This window comes from Peromyscus eremicus, chromosome 3 (assembly GCF_949786415.1).
Source record: "Peromyscus eremicus chromosome 3, PerEre_H2_v1, whole genome shotgun sequence".
In the NCBI taxonomy this organism is placed as follows: Eukaryota; Metazoa; Chordata; class Mammalia; order Rodentia; family Cricetidae; genus Peromyscus; species Peromyscus eremicus.
In genome coordinates, this window is record NC_081418.1 from 58,938,416 (window position 1) to 58,957,905 (window position 19,490).

At 46.8% G+C, this 19,490-nt stretch overlaps 3 protein-coding genes across 4 annotated transcripts; all 3 read left to right on the forward strand.

The window, feature by feature from the left end:
* Positions 1–712: 712 nt before the first annotated feature.
* LOC131905815 (ATP synthase membrane subunit K, mitochondrial-like) lies at positions 713–989 on the forward strand. Its single transcript, XM_059256625.1, has one exon. It carries the CDS (start codon positions 716–718, stop codon positions 878–880), a length of 165 nt encoding a protein of 54 aa, XP_059112608.1. The 5' UTR covers positions 713–715; the 3' UTR covers positions 881–989.
* A 1,675-nt stretch (positions 990–2,664) lies between these two features.
* LOC131906877 (GTPase IMAP family member 1-like) lies at positions 2,665–6,803 on the forward strand. Of its 2 annotated transcripts, none has more exons than XM_059257705.1 (3): positions 2,665–2,756; positions 4,632–4,723; positions 5,776–6,803. In XM_059257705.1, the coding sequence occupies exons 2-3, from the start codon at positions 4,642–4,644 to the stop codon at positions 6,651–6,653; spliced, it is 960 nt and encodes a 319-aa protein (XP_059113688.1). In that variant the 5' UTR covers positions 2,665–2,756; positions 4,632–4,641; the 3' UTR covers positions 6,654–6,803. The 2 variants fall into 2 exon arrangements, with proteins under 2 accessions (XP_059113688.1, XP_059113689.1); XM_059257706.1 differs by having other exon boundaries at positions 2,673–4,309.
* A 6,434-nt stretch (positions 6,804–13,237) lies between these two features.
* On the forward strand, positions 13,238–19,421 carry LOC131906879 (GTPase IMAP family member 5-like). Its single transcript, XM_059257708.1, has 2 exons — positions 13,238–13,384; positions 15,249–19,421. Exons 1-2 carry the CDS (start codon positions 13,342–13,344, stop codon positions 16,121–16,123), a joined length of 918 nt encoding a protein of 305 aa, XP_059113691.1. The 5' UTR covers positions 13,238–13,341; the 3' UTR covers positions 16,124–19,421.
* Positions 19,422–19,490: the final 69 nt, after the last annotated feature.

The window sequence follows — 19,490 nt, forward strand, 5'->3', positions numbered from 1 at the left end:
GAAAGCATGGAGCAAGAGAAATTATATCAGCATGCCCAGCCTGTAGGGACAGCTCAGAGACGGTCTTTCCCTCCAGCTGACCACTGGCAGTCCCCACTGGCTATCGCCCTTGCCCAGAGGCTGGCATCCGCTGAAGAGAGATGCCTCTAGGTGAGGCATTTTCTCCAGGGGAAGTTTACATCCAATAACCAGCTGATAGAATTATAGAGTCCAGTCTCCTCTTGTTCAATCTCAAGGTCTGTGCAAGCTGTAGAGTGCCATGTAGAGTCACGATTTGTCGTGACTGAGTCTCAGTCTAGCTTGTCTTTGGCCAATCCTGTGCTTTCCTTCTTCCTTCCGTAGATCTTGCGATGAGTCCCTAGCAGTTCCCTTCATCATCATTCTGTCTCCACATCAGTAGTCCACAAGCCTTTGAACTGATCTTTACACACACATGCACACACGAGCACATGAGTGCACACACATATGCACACATACACATACACACACAAGCACATGAGTGCACACACACATACACACACAAGCTCATGAGTGCACACACGTGCACACAAATATACATGCACACATGCATAAATACACACATAGGAATAACATAGTTTACAATATTAACAGATCAAAAGAAAAAACGTGGTCTTCCGGTCGGGCCGAGCTGGTAGCTGGGTTTGTTGAAGGACATCAGCTGTGGGAATTTGTGATTTGGGTGAAGATAGAAGTCATGGCTGGTCCAGAAAGTGATGGCCAATTCCAGTTCACTGGTATTAAAAAGTATTTCAACTCTTACACTCTCACAGGTAGAATGAATTGTGTACTGGCCACATATGGAAGCATTGCTTTGTTGGTCTTATACTTCAAGTTAAGGCCTAAAAAACCCCAGCTGTGAAGGCAACATAAATGGATTTTGAAATGTCTGACCTCATCTGTTAGTCCCATGCCTGAAGAAGCTGATGTCAACTCATCGTGTAATACTCAATTTGTACAATAAATTATGAACCTGGAAAAAAAGAAAGAAAAAACATGCAATTACCCCAATCACCATTAAAAGACTTTTTAAAATAACTCATATTTTGATAAAAAAATCTTCAGTTAGTGAAATAGGAAAGCACAAAGTTTGTATGAACTGATTTAAAAATTAATTACTAATAACCAATATCAGTCTTAGTGATATTAGGTATTCTATTCTTTTAAATTTTTCTTTTTTGTTACTTCAGTACTGGGTATATAACCCAGGGCCTTGTGTACTCAGGTAAATGTTCTACCAATGAGTTACACACCCCTAACCTTTGATGTTTTGTTTTGAGATGGGGATCTTTTTTTTTTCCCCTTTGTTTTTTTTTTTGTTTTTGTTTTTTTTTTTTTTTTTTGAGACAGGGTTTTTTCTTTTGTAACAGCTCTGGCTGTACTTTGTAGACCAGGCTGGCCTCGAACTCACAGAGATCCACCTTCCTCTGCCCCTCAAGTGCTGGGATTAAAGGCGTGCATCACCATGCCCGGAGAGATGGGGTCTTCTTAAGTACCCTAGAATGGCCTTAAATTTGTCATCCTCTGTCTCAGCATGAAGACTAATTTATAGTAAGAAAAACCCTTAAAGAGCAAAAGAGAACTGAAGATTAGCAGTAACCAGTTCTAGGATAGAGTGAGACCTCAGGTCCCAGATCTTCCTTCCATTCCTTAGCTATGGCAGCATGTTTGATGCTGCTGACCCTGCTGGACACAGACACCCCTTGGTCACAGTGATCGATTCCATAGGGGAAATGCCAAGACCACAACTGCGTGGAAAATGGTTCTTTTTTTTTTTTTTTTTTTTTTAAAGAAAATTTTCTCATTCATTTCACACACCAATCAAAGATCCCCCTCTTCCCTCCTCCCACCCCCCAGCCTCCCACTCCCAACCCACCCCCCACTCCCGCCACACAAGAAGGCCAGGCCTCCCATGGGGAGGCACATTCAGTAGAGGTAAGTCCGAGCCCCTCCCCCTGCCTCAAGGCTGCATGAGGTGTCCCATCATAGGTAGTGGGCTCCAAAAAGGCTACTCATGCACCAGGGATGGATTCTGATCCTACCACCAGCCCCCCTCCCCCAAAGCAGATCAAGCTACACAACTGTCTCACCATGCAAAGGGCCTAGTCCAGTCCCATGCAGGCTCCACAGCCATTGATCCAACTTTTCATGAGTTCCCACTAGTTTGGTTTGGTCGTCTCTGCAGGTTTCCCATCATGATCCTGATGCACTTGCTCATAGAATCCCTCTTCTCTCTCTTTGACTGGACTACTGGAGCTCTGCCTGGTGTTTGGCTGTGTATCTCTGCATCTGCTTCCATCAGTTACTGGAGAAAAGCTCTGTGATGACAGTTAGGGTATTCACCGGTCTGATCACTGGGATAAGCCAGTCCAACACAATAAAGGCACTTTACAGCAAACCAACAGCCAATATCAAATTAACTGGAGAGAAACTCAAAGCGACTCCACTAAAATCAGGAACAAGACAAGGCTGTCCACTCTCCCCATATTTATTCAATATAGTACTTGAGGTAAGACATCAAAAGGAGATCAAGGGGATACAAACTGGGAAAATGTTTCTGTCTCTTTAAGCCATCATCATCCGGCCTTTCTCTCAGTTTCCTGATCTCTGAGACCCAGGCAGCTCAGTGACTTCCTCTCTGCTCAGCCCTCGGCACAGAGACTTCTGCGCTCACAGCTGAAGGGAAGGCAGGAGGCTGGGGCTTCTCTGGGCCACTTCAGAGTCTATCACCAAGAAAGGTGAGCCTGAGCCTGTGAGCTGGGGTGGAGAGGGGGCTGGGCTGCGAGACCCAAGTACCTGCTGCTTACCCAGCGCATTTTACAAAGCACCACGCAGGTACACACCAGACATGCAGCACAGACAAGAGCAGACTTCCAGATGCTTGAGGGATGGTCTAGGTTTCACCTTGAGCAAAGTCGGAGGAAGTCCTAGGAGTACACACATTCTTGAGGAGCAGACTTGTTTCTTCCTACACTTCTTTCATCCGGTAAGAGAAATCTGTTCTAGATTCCCTTCCAGGAACAAAGCGCAGGTTAGACGACGCCATTCCTCAAACTGCACATTCAGCGAAGGCCAAAGTTACTCCTGGGTCCCTATAAACCATTCTTTTGAGGCCAAGTCTCTATGTGCCGAGTCTGGGGCCCTCTGAAGTCTCTTATCCTCACCACCTGTAGGAGGGGGGCTCTAACGGACCTCAGAGAGTGGAACTTGGTCATCAAGCCCTGTCCCCACCTAGCATTTAAACCTTTGCTTCCTGATTGAAGTTTGCCCCACTCCAACTGCAGGGACCTTGGTTTCTTTATGTCTACAATGAAGAGTTTATGAAATAGCTTGTTTTCAAACCTGGATGTGGATTATCTTCATGAGAAATGTACCACTTGTACCAGAACCACTGAGGATGGGTCCAAGAAATGTGATGTTGAGGGGAACACCTAAATATTTTTGAGAAACATCAAGCCTGGAGGCAAGGAACCAGATGACTCTTGAGTTCTCTTAAGCATACAGAATCATTCATGCTTTATATTCCCAGATAATAAAAACCATCTGTCACCCAAGATCTTACCCAGTGTTTATTTTTCTCTTAAAAACCATTGAAAATAACATCTGCTTTCACTATGAACTCTGGGGAGTCCCGGTGGCCTCCCCTGGAGACCCCTGGAGTCCAGCACACACTTCCTCGTTTTTCTCCAGGATAAGGTCTTCAAGCTCCTGCAGAAGTCTTACTTCTTGCCCTCAGTCTTATGGTTGTTTCTTCGTTTCTGCATCGTTTATGGGAATTTGTCGATTTCTGCACCCAGAACAGTGACACAGAACCACACAGTGCGTTACACTAAAGGCTTTGGGGAGAGAGAGGGAGTGTTAACCCAACCTGTCCCCAAAGCCCCTCTTCGGGAGACAGGCTGTTGAGTTAACATTTCCTATTTCTCAGTGTGCGGTGCCCACAGGAGGGAGTGTGGGAGGAAACACATCACCCATAGTGGAGACGAAGAGATTCTGAAATGATGGAGAAATGCAGAGACACGCTCAGAAAAACGTGGGAGCAAAGCTCTCACCAGAGAAAAGCCAGAGAGGGCTGGAGAGGCCGAATCTGGTGTCTGTGCAGCCACAGGCGGAGGCCTGTTAGCTGGAATGAGACTGGCGCAGCAGACTGAGGGGACACTGTGCTTTTGTGCTTAGGCACTCCTGGGATTAGGCACACGGGACCAGAGAGCGCTTGGTTCTATAAATAGCGTTGCAGTCAGAGCATCTTTGGTGGAAGGGAAGCTGCTTAAAGAGAAGGACTCAGAAACGGGTAAGGTAACACTGTGGAGTTGGTCCTCTCCATTTACAGGGGCAGGAGAGCAAGCTCAGGCTGTCAAGCTAGCACTGCGACCATCTTCCTGGGCTCCCCGGAAGCTGTTCTTCAAAATCCAGATGCTATCTCTAAGAAGGAATAGCAGATTTTACTGTGGTGGACAAAAGGCACCCACCATGTTTCTAGACACCCACCTGTCCCCCAAAGCACACACCTGCACGTTCAATTCCTTGTAGACAGAAGCCTTACTTTGTCTCCCTGAAGTCCCCTGTTCCCTGGACTCTGCCTGATGTTGTGGTTGGGTGTTGCCTGTTTGCAGGAATGAGCACATGGATGAGGAAATCGGAACTGAGAGTCCTCTGAGGCGCGTGGGGGGAAGGAAGATGGCAAGAGACGAGGAAAGCGCCTATGGTAAGAGCCCTTCTCTCAAGGTGTCCTGGCTGGTGTGGGAGCCCAGGCTAAGAAGTGGGTGGAGCTTGCTCGGGTCTGGAAGCCCCTGGGATGAAACAGCAGGACCTGGGTCCTGCATTTGGCTGTGCCTCTGTCCCTGCCCTGCTGAGAGAAGCTCAGAGCTTTGACCAGCCTGTCACTGGTTCCTAAGCATGAAGGAGGATCCTAAACCTACTCTGGTCTCCACAAAGATGACACAGAGGATGGGAAATCCAGCAGTGGAGTGAGCCTCACTCACCAGGTCTCCAGAACAGGGGACTAACTGGTATTTAGTATTTGGGGATCAGGGAGATGACTGGGTAAAGGCACACACAGCCAAACCTGATGAGCTGATTTCAACTCCTGAGTCCACATGATGGGAGGAGGGAACTGCCTCCTGAAACTTGACCTTTAGCCTCCAGAGGACACAGTAGTATGGCCTCCTCATAAATAAAATGTAATAAAATATTATCTAAAAGGGGGGCATTCTCTTTAGGGGGCCAGCTTCAGACAAGAGAGGAGGAAGAGGGACGAGGGTGAGCTCTCTTCTCTCACTCTCTAACAACCCAGTTGAAAGCCCCACATTATCTCTGCTTTTGCAGAAGAGTTATGTCCTAGACTGAGCACTCCCTGCCCTTACACAAGGAGCACTTGATGGGCTGTGACTCAACCTGTGTCTGGGACTGAGGGGCTCCCATGTGCTCAATGGCCAGCATGTGAGGGGAACATTAGGGTCAGATCAGCATCAGGTCGGCCTGAGTGTGCAGGACCAGAGACCCTGGTGGACCCAGGAGTTGTGATGAGCACCTTCTAAAATGCAGCGGGAGCACCTGCAGGTGCATAGAGAATCCAAATGCAGAGAGGAAAGATGGGGAGGAGCCTGAGCTCTGAGAGCCCAAAGCAGATGGGAGCACCAGGCTTCCAAGGGGAGCAGGCACTGTGGGTCCTTCCCTTTTGTGCTGAAGGCTAGAACACAAGTGAGTCCCAGGGAAAAGCCAAGACTCTGACTCAATGCTGCCATATCTGGTCCTCAGGCTCAGAGGAGGATTCACGGGCCCCACGGGTGCCCCTACTGAGGCTCATCCTGGTAGGCAGGACCGGAACCGGCAAGAGTGCCACAGGTAACAGCATCCTGAGCCAGAAGTGCTTCCTTTCCAAGCTGGGGGCTGTGCCTGTCACCAAAGCCTGCTCCTGGGCCAGCAGGAAGTGGGCCGGCTGGCACGTGGAGGTGGTGGACACCCCAGATGTCTTCAGCTCTGAGGTCTCTCAGACAGACCCCACGTGCATGGAGACAGCCCGCTGCTTCCTACTGTCGTCACCTGGGCCGCATGCACTGCTGCTGGTCACCCAGCTGGGTCGCTTCACTACTCAGGACAGCCAGGCGCTGGCCGGGGTGAAGAGGGTGTTTGGGGAGAAGGTGATGGCACGGACTGTTGTGGTGTTCACACGCAAGGAGGACCTGGCTGGAGAGCCTCTGCAGGATTACGTGCGCTTCACGAACAACCGTGCGCTGCGGGAGCTGGTGGCCGAATGCGGGGGCCGCGTGTGTGCCCTGAACAACCGCGCCACCGGCCAGGAGCGCGAGGAACAAGCTGAACAGCTGCTGGGCCTGGTCGCGGGGCTGGTGAGGGAGCACGGAGGCGCATACTACACCAACGAAGTGTATGATCTGGTGAGGACCCTGCGGGGCGCTGACCCCCAGGACCAACTCACCAAGGTGGCAAAGATGGTGGCAGCACGGATGCAGAGGCCCCTGCCCCCCAGGCTGCTACCTGGGCTGTGGAAATGGATGATATCCTACTGGCCAGGCAGGAGACGGGGCGTGGTTATCTTCCTGGGTGTGGCCATCCTGATCTGCGTACTGTACCACAGAATGATGCTCCAGGCCATCGGGGACCAGGATAGCAGATAATGCTGGTCTTAGAAGATGTTATATCTAGAAGAAAATCTTATAAAAATTGATTTTTACTTCGAACTCTGCTCAGAGTTCACAGTACCGGGAACACGACAACAGCTTTGCAAAGGCTCAGAGGTGATGAGTCTCAACTTTAACTATATGCATTCAGAGTTTTAAAAATAAATTTGTCTAACTAAAGCTTCCTTTAGACATTTTCATTGTCTCTGTGGGTCATTCTTCCCTTGAAATAGTGAATACACCTGGTAGCTTGTAAATGGGGACAAAATCACAGCACAAAAAGAACAAGAATTTTCTTTTCTTTTTTATATTTATTCTTTGATAATTTCATATAATATATTTTGGTCATATTCTCTCACTTTCCCCAAGTAAGTCCTCCCAAATCCTCCCCACCTCCCTCCTCTCTGAACTTGATGTTTTTTATGCCTTAACAACAACATGAAGTTGGATCTGTTGACCAAGTACTCCTGAGCATGAGGCCTGCCCTGGGATGTGATTGACATGTCCAGTGTCATCTCCTTGAAGAAAATCGATTTTCCTTCTCCCGGGTGTTATAACTCGTGAATAGCTTCTTGGCTGGAGTGGGGATTTTTGTCTGGCTTGCCCTTGCTCAGGTGTTGTGCGTGCGGTCACAGCCTGTGTGAGCTCCTATGTGCACCGCCCTCTTCTGTCTGGTAAACTGTTCTCTTGCAGTCACCCACCACCTCTGGCTCTTACAGTCCTCCTGCCCTCCCTTCCACAGAGATCTCTAGTGACATAAGCTGGCCAGAGATTTCCTTCCTTGTTCAAACCAAAGCAAAGGGTCTGGAATTTTGCTTCCTTAATTAACAGTAACAATGAGAGAAGAGTCATGAACTCTGAGGTTTCTGAGAGTCTGGCCTTGTCTGAAGAGTTACACCCTGTCAGGATGGATCATGGCCGGTTGATTTCCTCACCCCTATCCACCCTGCACCATCACTGTCTACTGGGTTGAAACTACTTGAAAATGTAAAAGCCAAGGGGTAAATAAAAATCAAAACAAGAAAAAATTCTTTCCAACGGGAGCAGAGCCATCCCTCAGAATTTTTTCTCTTTTCCTTTCCTTTCTTTCTTAACAAACAAACAACAACAAACCCCTCCAGACCCTTTGTCCTTCCTCCCGTCCTTTGCTTTGAAATGTAGATCTTTTAAAAATCCCTCCTCCTGGCTCACTCCACAGGGACACAGGCTCTAACTTAGGTTGAAGCCTGGCTGCACAGCTCTTTCCTCCTATTGCAGAACTTCTTCTCGCCCTAAGGATGTGAGAAACTTATTTCCCTCTGGATAAAGACAAAACATAAAACCTGAATCCCTCTGGAAAGCAGACACAGCTGGTCATTACGGAATTCAGGATAAAGGACAATGACATCCATAAAGGGTACTACCATTTCCTCTTAAGGAAGAGCTACGGCTTCTTGTTAGCCTGTCTGACTCAGTGGCCTAGGCTGTTTTCTAACTCAAGGCAATGCTCCTGCTTCAGCCCCCTGACAAACAAGCCACCATGCTCAGCTTGAGTTATATCTTCTCAAATGCTGCAGAAGGCTGTACCTAACTGGTTTCTCTCTCTCTCTCTCTCTCTCTCTCTCTCTCTCTCTCTCTCTCTCTCTCTTTCTCTCTCTCTCTCTTTCTCTCTCTCTTTCTCTGTCTCTCTCTGTCTCTCTGTCTCTGTCTCTGTCTCTCTTTCTCTCTCTTCTCTCTCTCTCTCACCAATCTCTTAGTGTGTCACCTCCCCAGACCCTTGAAAACCTAGTGCTCACAATCTAAAGTCAAGCACACTTCCCCGCCAACAGAAAGTATCATGGGGAATTCTCTGAGATGAGAACCTGTATAAGCCAGAGCTGTGTTTTACGCTCAAGGCTCAATACTTAACAGGTGCCCTCAGGTAAAGAAATGCTTCACCCTGCTCCCAGCCCATCTGAACTTCCCATAGGTGAGAAACCCCACAATGACCATCTATAGCCCTGTCACACAGCAGAGAAGAGGCAGCCAGCACCCAGTCTCAGGTCTGAGCTCAGCTGGGCTCTAAAAGGGCCTGTCCAGGTCCTCTGGGACCAGCAGTGCTTTTCTGTCCCTGTTTAGGGGACCCAAAGCTGGTGACGCGGAGCCCAGGGGCTTGGGGGAGTGCAGATTCTTACCCTGAGTGCTAATGGGGAAATCTGGGGCCCAGCACTTTCCAGTCCCAAGAGGGCCTGCTTGAACCTGGGGGAGGGGGCTGTCCCCCACTTCCCGGAGCCTGGCTCCCAGTGCTGTGTGTATTCATACCTTCCTGCAGGGGAAGTGAGGAGGGCAGGGTGACAGCTTTCCACAGGAAGCGGCCATTCACCACAGCACTTGTGCTGTGTTCTGGCGGATGTCAGGACGTTCAAGGCCTTCCCACCGACTTTAGGGGACAGTGTGCAGGGCAGTGGTGTGTGCTGTGCCACAGTGGCTTTCTTCTTTTCCTGACCTGATTGATGGCTCTGCAAGTGGTCTTTCTGTGAGAGCATCACTCAGCAGGCACAGGTCCCCCACTTGCCTACAAGGGACTCACACTGGTGACTGGAGGCAGCCCGCCGCCGGCCCAGGTAAGGAGGAACCCACCATGGCTCTGACAGCCACTTAGGGGCCGGGAGGATCACCGGGGAGTCGCTCTGCTTTTCTCTAGCGGGTCCTCAGGGGAGCTCTGGTACTTTGGGTGCCCTGGACAGTGAAGTGAGCATCAGCGACAGCATATGGTGGGACAGAGCCCTGAAATTTCCATGCCATCGTCCCTGGGCCTATGGGGGTGCTGGGGATTTCCACCCCATTTCCTGTGTCTTTCTGAAACCTGAGAAACTCAAGTCCCAGCGCCCACAGGCTTTCCCCAAGCTTCCCAGCAGGTGGCGCACACTTCTCCATTTTTACCCCAGACTCCTCAAAGCCCACTCAGGCCAGACAGGCCTCACCTCAAAGATATCAGGATAGGTTGTTAAGGCTCTACAGGCCAGGGTGGAATCTCCATGTTCCCTCCCTCATGATCCAGTCCTTCCCTAGAAGACCAGTCAGTGAATTCTATCTTACGATGTTGTTCTGAAAACCACCGAATTCTTTACAGCCCCGGGTAGCTCATACCTTTCCCATAACACATCCCAAGACACTTCGGTCGGTCAACAGCTTGAGTTCACGACTCATATGAACACTCTCCTTGTCAGCTGAACCTTACAGGAGAGGGTGCTGTTTCCCGGACTCTTGGTCACTAACCTGCCCTGGGACTCCAGTACCTGGACATAAAGGAACAGGGGAGGGGCAGATGTGTGGGGTGGATACCAGTGAAAATGTTTGTGCTTATTTTTAGTTGTTTGAGGGAGCGCAGGCGCACACTGGTGCCACAGGACACCTGTGGAGGTCGGAGGACAACTTTCTGAAGTAATTTCTACCCTTCTACTTGGTGCGAACAGCCTCTTTTGGCCGCACCGTGGGCTGGCTGGCTCCACAGCTTCTGGCCAGCTCTCCCATCTCCACCGGCTGCCTCACTGTGTGCACGGCTGGCATTACAGATGCAGGCCAGCATCTCCAGCCTCAAAGTCGAGCTTGTGCATCAGTTGCTTGGCCCCGAGTCATAGCTGCCAGCCTGGTACCCGAGAATAAGGAAGACAAAAAGACTGTCTCTCAGAACGCAGCTCCCTGAGCTGCGTTCTCACTGCTGGGTAAAATAAAGTGTCGTGATAAATCGGCTTGGCTGCTTTCAGACGAGAATGTTCATTGTGTGCGTTTGCTTCTGCCTTCTTCTCCCTGAGTAATGCCTGCCCCTTGTCAGCTGCTGCTGCGTGCACACTGCCTGCCGATCTCCCATGGCCTCTGCACCCACACTGTGGGAAATTAGCAGAAGTTTCCTGTTGGAGGAGAAATCTCCGTCCATTCTCAATCTCCCCACTGTGTGTGTTCTGCAGGCTTAACAGCCACATCTCTTCACGTCCACCACACACCCGTCCCCTCCCCTTTCTTCTCCTAGGCTGTTGTCAGTCTTTCCTGTTTGGTCTATGATTCATTTCCCGGTCTCCATCTCACGCTCCCTGTCTCACCTCTGGGCATTTGTTCATACCTACCAACAAATTGGTCTCTTAGTGGGACATACGTCTCCTGTAGTCTGTCTGATTTTTCAGAAAATGATTCAGAAAACATCCCTGCTAATGTTGCTGAGTTTGGTTGTGACAGCCACATTGTACACATGCAAGAAGCACTGAGAACCAAGTCAGGTTCTAACTGAAATCCTTCAAAACAGAACAGACCCCCAATGCAGTCTTATCTTTGAATAATTCTTTGGGGGGGTCACAGTGGTATTTTTGTTTTGTGAAAGCATGAACTTAGAAATAGAAGCACAATTCTCTGGGTTGATTTTGGAGAGACTTCCAGCGATCAGTACTGGCTTGTGTCCAAAGCATGGGACAGCAGCATCATACAGAGGGTTCCAGATGGAGAGATGACCTCCCCCTCTCCCCACTCGCTGAGAAATCCAAGAGCTGACACAGACAAAGGGAGCCCTCTGGGGAGAGTTAGCTATAAGGCAAATGTATGACTCTGGGCAGCTCATGTAACTTTAATAAAAATTCCAGTGACCTGTCAACAACAGCACGGGGAACACAAGAGAAAAAATGGGCATGCAAGAAACCTGGACATGATGAGTGTCTGCAGGGGACAATCACAGTGGGGAAGCTCAGTTCTGTCAACACTGACACCATATCCTTCACATTCAAATTTTGGACCTTCAGTAGAAACAGCGTTCTATGACTTGAAGAATTTTCATAAGGACTAGGCCATAGCTTACGGTGATAAGAACGGTACCTAAGAGATGGTCATGAGAGGGCTGCTCTTCTCTGGGTGCAAGGAAGGAGGTGGAGAAGAGTTCGGTGGGAAGAAGAGGTGGAGGGGGAAATGAGGAGGTGGACAGGCGAAGCAGGAAAGAGGAAGAAAAGGGGGACAGAGGAGGAGAGGGAGATGTCTTAAGACATTCTGAAAATGTGAAAAGAATTGATGGGCTTTTATGAAGAAGTCCAAGAAAAGCCATTTTTTTCTTTGCAAAATAAAATTGTGAAAGACAAAATAGCAGAAGCGCTATGCGTAGCACATAAGCCATGCCATGCTTTCAATTCAGTCCATGACCAGTCCTGTGTCCAGAAGGGTGATAAAAATGCAGTGTGCCACCATGGAACACCTATGGAGATTTGGGGGGTTTCCTGAGATACTGGGGTAAGCAAGAGCTGACTTGACCCACTTAAGAGTTAAACCTGGCCATGTGTAGCTAGCAGAAAATGTGTACCCCAGATGAACTGTTAAACAGGAGTGCCAAGGGGTACCTATGAGGATTATCTTACAGCATTCGTTGTTGTGAAAAAATGATTTCAGAACAGTTTGGATGTCTATTAATAAAAAATGAACAAGATGCTGCGAAAATGGCATATATGTAGAAGTTAAACATGCACAAACAGGACTGAGAATTATCTAAAGATGTAAATACATATGCAAATACTCAAACACATAAAAGTGTCAAGATACTGATTGCTGTGAAGGCCAGAATGAGAGAATGAGACAGGAGATTGGGAGAAAAACAACCAACCCAAACCCATGAAGTACGTCTGTGACGTTTAAATTTTTACCCAGATGGTGCAACTGTGGGAGACGAGCAGACCATTTATGCTTGTTCGGTGCAAACGGCGGCTACTTGTTTTTATTCTGCGTTTTTTTTTTAAGATTTATTGTTACTATTTATCTATTTTTTAAAATTCTATTTTTTTTCATGTGCATTCCTTCAAGTACGAATACGTTTTAAAACTATAAGCTTTTAAAACCCAGCTGACTAACATGAGCCAAGAGTTCACACAGGGGTGGCTGGTGTCACAGGCTAACCCTTCCTACTGAATGCTTCTCTTTTCATCCCACCAAACACCAGCGACACAACATTACACCACTTTTGGACAGGATATTTATGCCGTGGTTGCTCCAGTTTCTGGCTGAATGTGCTAAAATATAAAAATCATGATTTTTTGGCAGAGCAGGACCTCAGAGCCAAGCAGGGAAGATGCTTGGTTAAAGTCCCAGTGGGAATTTGATCTTGTCCTGAATGTTGGCTCTTTCCATCATGGTACATGGTACACACACTCTCTCCAGGCGTGGGGGGGCGGAAGCCTGGTCAGCCCCTGAGGAGTGGCCATCCTCCATTCCATCCCCCCAGGGAAGCGTGTTGTATTTGCCTCTTTGCCTCTGGAACATTTCTGCATGCTGGAAATGCCTGGTACTTCAAACAAACAAAAATGTGTTATTCATAGCACAGCAATTATTTTCTTTATCCTGGCAGGTTCATCTATATGGTTCAGTTTTGGTTTGTTTGTGTGTTTTTTAAGTCTAGTTCTTGCCCATAGAAGAATGCTTCCCATGTTTTACACTTTCAGCTTGGTGGAGATAATCAGTCCATCTGTAGCAGAACATCTGCTTTCCCGTGAGTGAGGAAAAGCAACAGCACACTATGCTGTGACGACCCTGCCTCACTCCGGCCGGTTACTTACAGATGTGTGGAAGTAAAACACGCTGGGAGAGTTAGCGGTGGGAATGACCATGTGCAGACCATTGTCCCGAGTCACCTGAGTCCAAGTGTCTGACCAGTTCCCATGTGGACCTGACTTTAACTTCTTGCCTGTTTTGGTTCCAGAAGAGAATGGAAGGCCTTCAGAAGAGTACATACGGAACTATAGTTGAAGGTAAGAAAGCACCAAGGTCCTAAAGAGATTGAGAAGGGGAGGGAGTCACTGTCCCTCATCCCACCACACAAAAGGTTCAGACACTCAGTTAAGATGAAGAAGAAAGAGGCAGCTGCTGTTTTTTCCCTATGTCTCCAAATCTCTTACATACAAGCTGCGGTTGTTTTCATGTACACATATACAGACATACATACACACACAGAGACACACACACACACACACACACACACACACACACACACACACACACTCCACTGTGTCACTCTCCTCCACACAATATGGGGAAACATGACTCTGACATACATTCAGAATTAGAAGGTCTGGAACTAAATAGTGACATAGTTTCTCTTTCTTCTCATCTGAAAAAAGAAAGGAAAGAAAGGAAAGAAAGGTCCCCTAAAGTGATTATTTTCCCCAAAACACTAAGGGAAAGGAAAAACCAGCACAGAGTAAAAGGAATAAAATAGAATTTTGTTTTCTGTGATACTGAGAATTGAACCCTGGGCCTTATTTGTGTCGAATGGGCATTGTACCACTGAGCCACACCCCAGCTTTCCCCCAAATGATAGATTTTTAGGTGTCTACAGAGCACTTAGAATTCATTTGGACTCATGAGACAGCCCCAGATCCTCGTCCCTTCAATGCTGGAGATTTGAGTTCTTGGCTTCATGGTGTCGCTCCATCAGTCCTTTTGTTATGGGCCCTGGACCACACCCGGCTGTAGATGAAATTCTTAACAGTCTTATTAAATAAGAAACACAGAGCCAAATGCAGAGTTAAAAGCCCAGAGATCTAGCAGTAGCCAAGAGCTAAGACCACCTTATCTTACCACTCGCTGCTGTCCTTCCCCTCAGAGAGAGAGAGACTTTCTTCCTGTGTCCTGTCTTTTTATTGTCTTTCTATTCTGCCTTCTCATTGGCTCTAAACCCAACCACACGATTTCCTCATCACTGCCTGTCTATACAGACCTCCAGGTCTCTGTGGTTGGTACTGGGATTAAAAGTTCAGGTCACCTTGCTTTGGATGTGTCCTTGACCACAGAGACTCTGCCTGCCATGTGATTGGATTAAGGGCATGTGCTACCACCGCCTGACTCTTGCTTATGGCTCACTGTCACTTCTGATCGCCAGGCAACTTTATTAACATACAAATAAAATCACATTTCAGCACAAATAAAATATCACCATACCTGGCCAAATAGATGACCTTTTTAGCATGTCTACTTCTAAGTGTTTCTAACCATCTTCTCTTCCACCCTTCTTCAGTGTCCCACTCTGTATCATTTCCCAACTTTGACCTGGTATTAACTGTCATCATCCCTCGTCTCAAATCCCACTTTGCTTCCTAGGCTATCAGCTGGTCCTGAGTGTGAGTCATTACAGCTCGTCCACCTGAAATAACCTCTGGGGGCATACGCTGAGCACATTTACACAGCATGTCTGGAACACTGTGGGTAAAAGAGGTGACTCTGTTTTGTCACTTATGACTTCTCATCTCTGCCTCTTCTAAACTCAAACTTATTTCACAGCCAGTTTTCTGGGGAGATAGCCTGAGCGTCCTCCAGGGGAGAGTACAGGGACCTGTAATTCAGAAATGACATATTTGTTGTGGGCCAGATGGAACAGAGCCTCTCTTTCCTGTGGCAGCCCCAACCCCTGCCCATGTGTTCTAGAATGGGCTCCCAACAGGGACTTCATGAAAGCCAAGAACCACCTAAAATTATAGGCAAACAGTTGGGAACATTTGAATGACACCTGTTTTTCTGGGACTGAGGACCATTGATTTCAGGAGATATTTGCAAGGACCCATGATGTCAAAGTCTGAAGAATCACTAAGTGAGGCACAAACCTTCTCTTGTCCACAGGAAGCCGGGGAGTCTACCATGCAGCCGAATCGTACTGGCTGAGGATCCTCCTGGTGGGCAAATCTGGCTGCGGGAAAAGTGCCACAGGGAACAGCATTCTCCGCCGACAAGCATTCGAGTCCAGGCTCAGAGCCCAGTCGGTGACCAGGACCAGCCAGGCAGAGATAGGCACATGGAAGGGAAAGAGCTTCCTAGTGGTAGACACACCCCCCATCTTTGAGTCAAAGGCTCAGAACCAAGACATGGACAAGGACATTGGAGACTGCTACCTGCTGTGTGCCCCAGGACCCCACGTGCTGCTGCTGGTGACCCAGCTGGGACGCTTCACAGCCCAGGACACCATGGCTGTGAGGAGGGTGAAGGAGATCTTTGGGGCAGGAGTCATGAAGCACATGATCATCCTCTTCACCCACAAGGAAGACCTGACAGATGAGACCTTGGATGGGTTTGTGACCCACACTGACAACCGCAGCCTGCACAGCCTGGTCCAGGAGTGTGGGAGGAGGTACTGTGCCTTTAATAACAGGGCCTCAGGGGAAGAGCAGCAGGGACAGCTGGCAGAGCTCATGACTGTGGTGAGGAGGCTGGAGAAGGAGTGTGAGGGCTCTTTCTACAGCAATGACCTCTTCCTTCATGCCCATGTGTTCCTTAGTGGTGACAAGAGTGAGGATCAGGAAGCCTACAAGTGCTACCTGTCGAAGGTGAGGCAGGAGGTGGAGAGGCAGAAGCAGGAGCTGAGGGAGCAGGAGGTGAGCTGGGTAGCTAAGATGCTTTACAGAGTCAAGACATGCATGGGCCCCCACATTTTCCTTATTGTGTGTGGTTTGATTTTGATCGCCATTTTAATTAACTTGTCTATTACCCAGGGGAACTGAGCCTTTTCAGGTGATTTCTGCCATCAGCCCCCTCCCGCAATGTTCACAATCTCTGTTCTGGGGCACCTCAGTTTCACTCTCATTTGACTCCCTTGCATCAGACATGCCAAGAGTTTTCTTCTAAATACCATTATGTAAATAAAGTATGAAAGAAAAAGATATTTCTTGCCCATGATCATATCTGAGCAAGAGCAGATGACAACTAATATTAAGGTGTCAGCCTACCAGAAGTTCAGCTCTCTGATGGGAATGTCTCATTCCAGCAAGGCTTACGAAAATACAGACTCCAGAATGTCTTTTGCTTATGCTGTGCCTTCATATTGTTGCTGCTACATGCTCTTCTCTAGTATCTGATATGATGTATTTATATGTGGGGATTCCCCCATTGCCTGTATTGTAGTGTGTCTATCTCATGATTGCATCTCAATTTAATGGGCATTTATCTGTGGATTGTCAGGAAGATGCTGTATAATTTTGACACAGTCAGGGCCTATTGAGTTCCACTAAAAAAAAACTGTTTTATATCACAGCTCATATTTATGATTTAGAAAAACATTTGAGTCCAAGAGCCAGTCACAGGTTTCCTGTGCATCATAAGCTGATATTAGGCTTCAAAAGAGCTCTAGATGAGACCAGATGTCTTACTAATGGTTTTTTAGATAAACATTCCCAATCTTTTAGTTCACAAGGCCACACGACTGTTTGGCTAGGTTGTAAATAAAAAGCCCAATTAATGCTAGCTTACAAATGACTAAGTCCTTGCACCATTCCTAACCTCAGTTTGTGAAAATATGTTCTGATTAGTCAAGGCTACAGAAAATAACTTAACTCTGTAGTCCCTAATGAGGGCTGTAGGTGTTCTTAGATAATTAGAAGTTATACACAATCTTTACCTTTGGAATATGACCTTTTTATGACTCTTATATTGCCTGAAATAATTATTTGGGATATATAAACTGTAAAAAGACAAGATAAAATGGAGCAACAAGAGACAACAACATGAGTGTACAGCATGTGAGAAGCCAATATGAGAGACTAAGGAAGACTCAACATGACAGAAAAAAGAAAGTAACCATCAGAATGCATGTGAATTCATTCCATTGCTAAAAACCCCCTCAGATAAAAGTCCTAAGTTTTGCTATGCTGTGGCTTTCTCTTTGAGCCCTGTTCTGCAGCCCTGGAGTGGGTCTCATAGGCTGTAATAATTTCTTCCTTTATGTTGTGAGGGTAAATGGTGAATCACATAGTTACCATCATAAAGGCCTGGAGACTTGCAAAAAGGAAGGTATTTGTGCTGCATGGCAGTGGGTATGTCTCACCTAGTGCCTCACTTCCTACAAATGGAGAAACATGCAAAGCTAAGAACAGAATCTTATTTTAGTCATAAGTACACCCTGCTCTTACTATAGCAGTAAAAGTCAGATCTCCATCATCTCTCCACCCCCAAGAAAGAATAAGGACAGTGTGCATGAAGTAGGGGAGGCTCTGAAGGTATAGAAGAGAATAGAGTCAAGAGGCCTGGACATGAATGGAGAACTGAGTGAAGAGGTTACAGGAGTAGGGTGGGTCTCACCCCAGTGAAAGCAAGGTCAGCAGTCAAGAAACACAGGAAGCAGAAAGTCTAAGGTCAGTAATACAAAGGGCCAGAGGGTGGGTATCTTGGGCTTGGAAGACTGTATAGTGGACACCACAGCCACTCAACAGCACATGCAGGCAAAAGCCACTATAATCAAGAGGCCATGTGTTCATAAAACTTGATGAGCACTGAATTTTGAATTACATGTAATTTTCATGTGAAGCTAGAATACTATTTTCCTGAATTCTTCAGCCACTAAAAAAGGTAAAAATGAGTTGCTGTGGGATATCTTTCTGTATGCTGAGAATATGTGTTCCTCTCACTGGTTGATAAATAAAGCTACTTTGGCCCATGACAAGGCAGGATAGAAACAAGTGGGATATCCAAGCAGAGTTACAAGAGAAGAAGGGCAGAATCTAGGAGATGCCAGCCAGCTGTCCAAGGAGCAACATGCCAGTAAACTGGTAATGTCACAGTCATGTGGCAATACATAGATTAATAGAAATGGGTTAATTTAAATATAACAACTAGTTAGTAATAAGCCTAAGCCATCAGCCTCACATTTATAATTAATATAAAACTCTGAATGGTTATTTGGGAACTAGTGGGTGGGGGAGATTCATCTGGTTACATTTGGTGCCCAATGTGGGGCAATAATTTTCACACAAACCCTGATACAGCTTTTAAAAAAGCTTCCAAAATGGAGCCAAGAGCAGCTCCCTAGTTCATGTCTCTTATTGCAGACCACAGTACAGAACATGCAGAACAGCATCCCCTGGCTGCAGCAGGACTCATCTGAACATCGTGAACTCCCACAGTATCTCATGGGCCATGTTACAAAGAGGCTTCTCCAAGCCACTACCTATGGGCTTGAGAACACAGTTGTGGGCTTAAGAACACAGTTACATGCTACTTAATACTGTGTCCCAGAGTTGAGGAGGTAAATGTGACTCTTGTTGGTACCTCCACCATGTTGAAAAGGTGAGCTGGGTGGAGCCAGCCACCAAAGCTGCTGCTTTGGTCCTACCCATGCCTGTTGAGCAGTTTAAAAACTGTTCTGGTAAAAAAGGATTACAGATCCACAATAGAAACAAATTTAGATTAAAAAACAAAACTCCAAATGGGTCACAGTATGTTTAAAAAAATGTGCATAGGCTTGGGAGAGTGAAGAGAGAGGGTATAGATAGTCATAAAAATATAATAAAGTCTTTAAAGAGAGAAATAAAATATTAAAAACAAAGAGATGGGAAATACACAGGGAGTCTGGATCCTGTATGTTATTGTGTTGATTTTGAATTTTTTGATTGTTGAAGCAAAAGACAGCTGCTAAAAGACATGGGATTGTGACTTGGACTGCTAAATGGAACCAATCTAGATACTTCAGAAATGCCTTAACTTAAAAAAAAGTCAAAAATATTTTTGTCAAATGGAAATAAAAAATGCTTTTGAGTTTTGTTCCCACAGGAGATAAGAGGGTATGGATTCCTTCAGGAATAATATAGATCAGGTTTGAACAATGGAGACCTCCTGAATCTTGACAGGTGATATCTATCAACAAACATTACTTCTGATCTACCCAGGAATTGATCATTATCTCGAAATTTTCTTAGGGACCCCTGGTGATGCCTTCACCCACAGACAGCAGGAAACAGTATGGAAAAAAGTATGCCCACATTCCCAAGAGTTGGGGGATGTGGGTGGTCTTTGGTTATTTGATGGGTTATGGATATTTGTTATAATTTAGAGAAATATAAGAATATAGAATAAAAAGACAGCTATTAATCTCAGATA

Bases quoted from the DNA above. Each gene is read 5' to 3' on its own strand.
- LOC131905815 (XM_059256625.1), top strand. From the start codon at position 716: ATGGCTGGTCCAGAAAGTGATGGCCAATTCCAGTTCACTGGTATTAAA.
- LOC131906877 (XM_059257705.1), top strand. From the start codon at position 4,642: ATGGATGAGGAAATCGGAACTGAGAGTCCTCTGAGGCGCGTGGGGGGA. The intron at 4,724-5,775 runs GTAAGAGCCCTT...TCTGGTCCTCAG, and splicing joins AGACGAGGAAAGCGCCTATG to GCTCAGAGGAGGATTCACGG.
- LOC131906879 (XM_059257708.1), top strand. From the start codon at position 13,342: ATGGAAGGCCTTCAGAAGAGTACATACGGAACTATAGTTGAAG. The intron at 13,385-15,248 runs GTAAGAAAGCAC...TCTTGTCCACAG, and splicing joins ATACGGAACTATAGTTGAAG to GAAGCCGGGGAGTCTACCAT.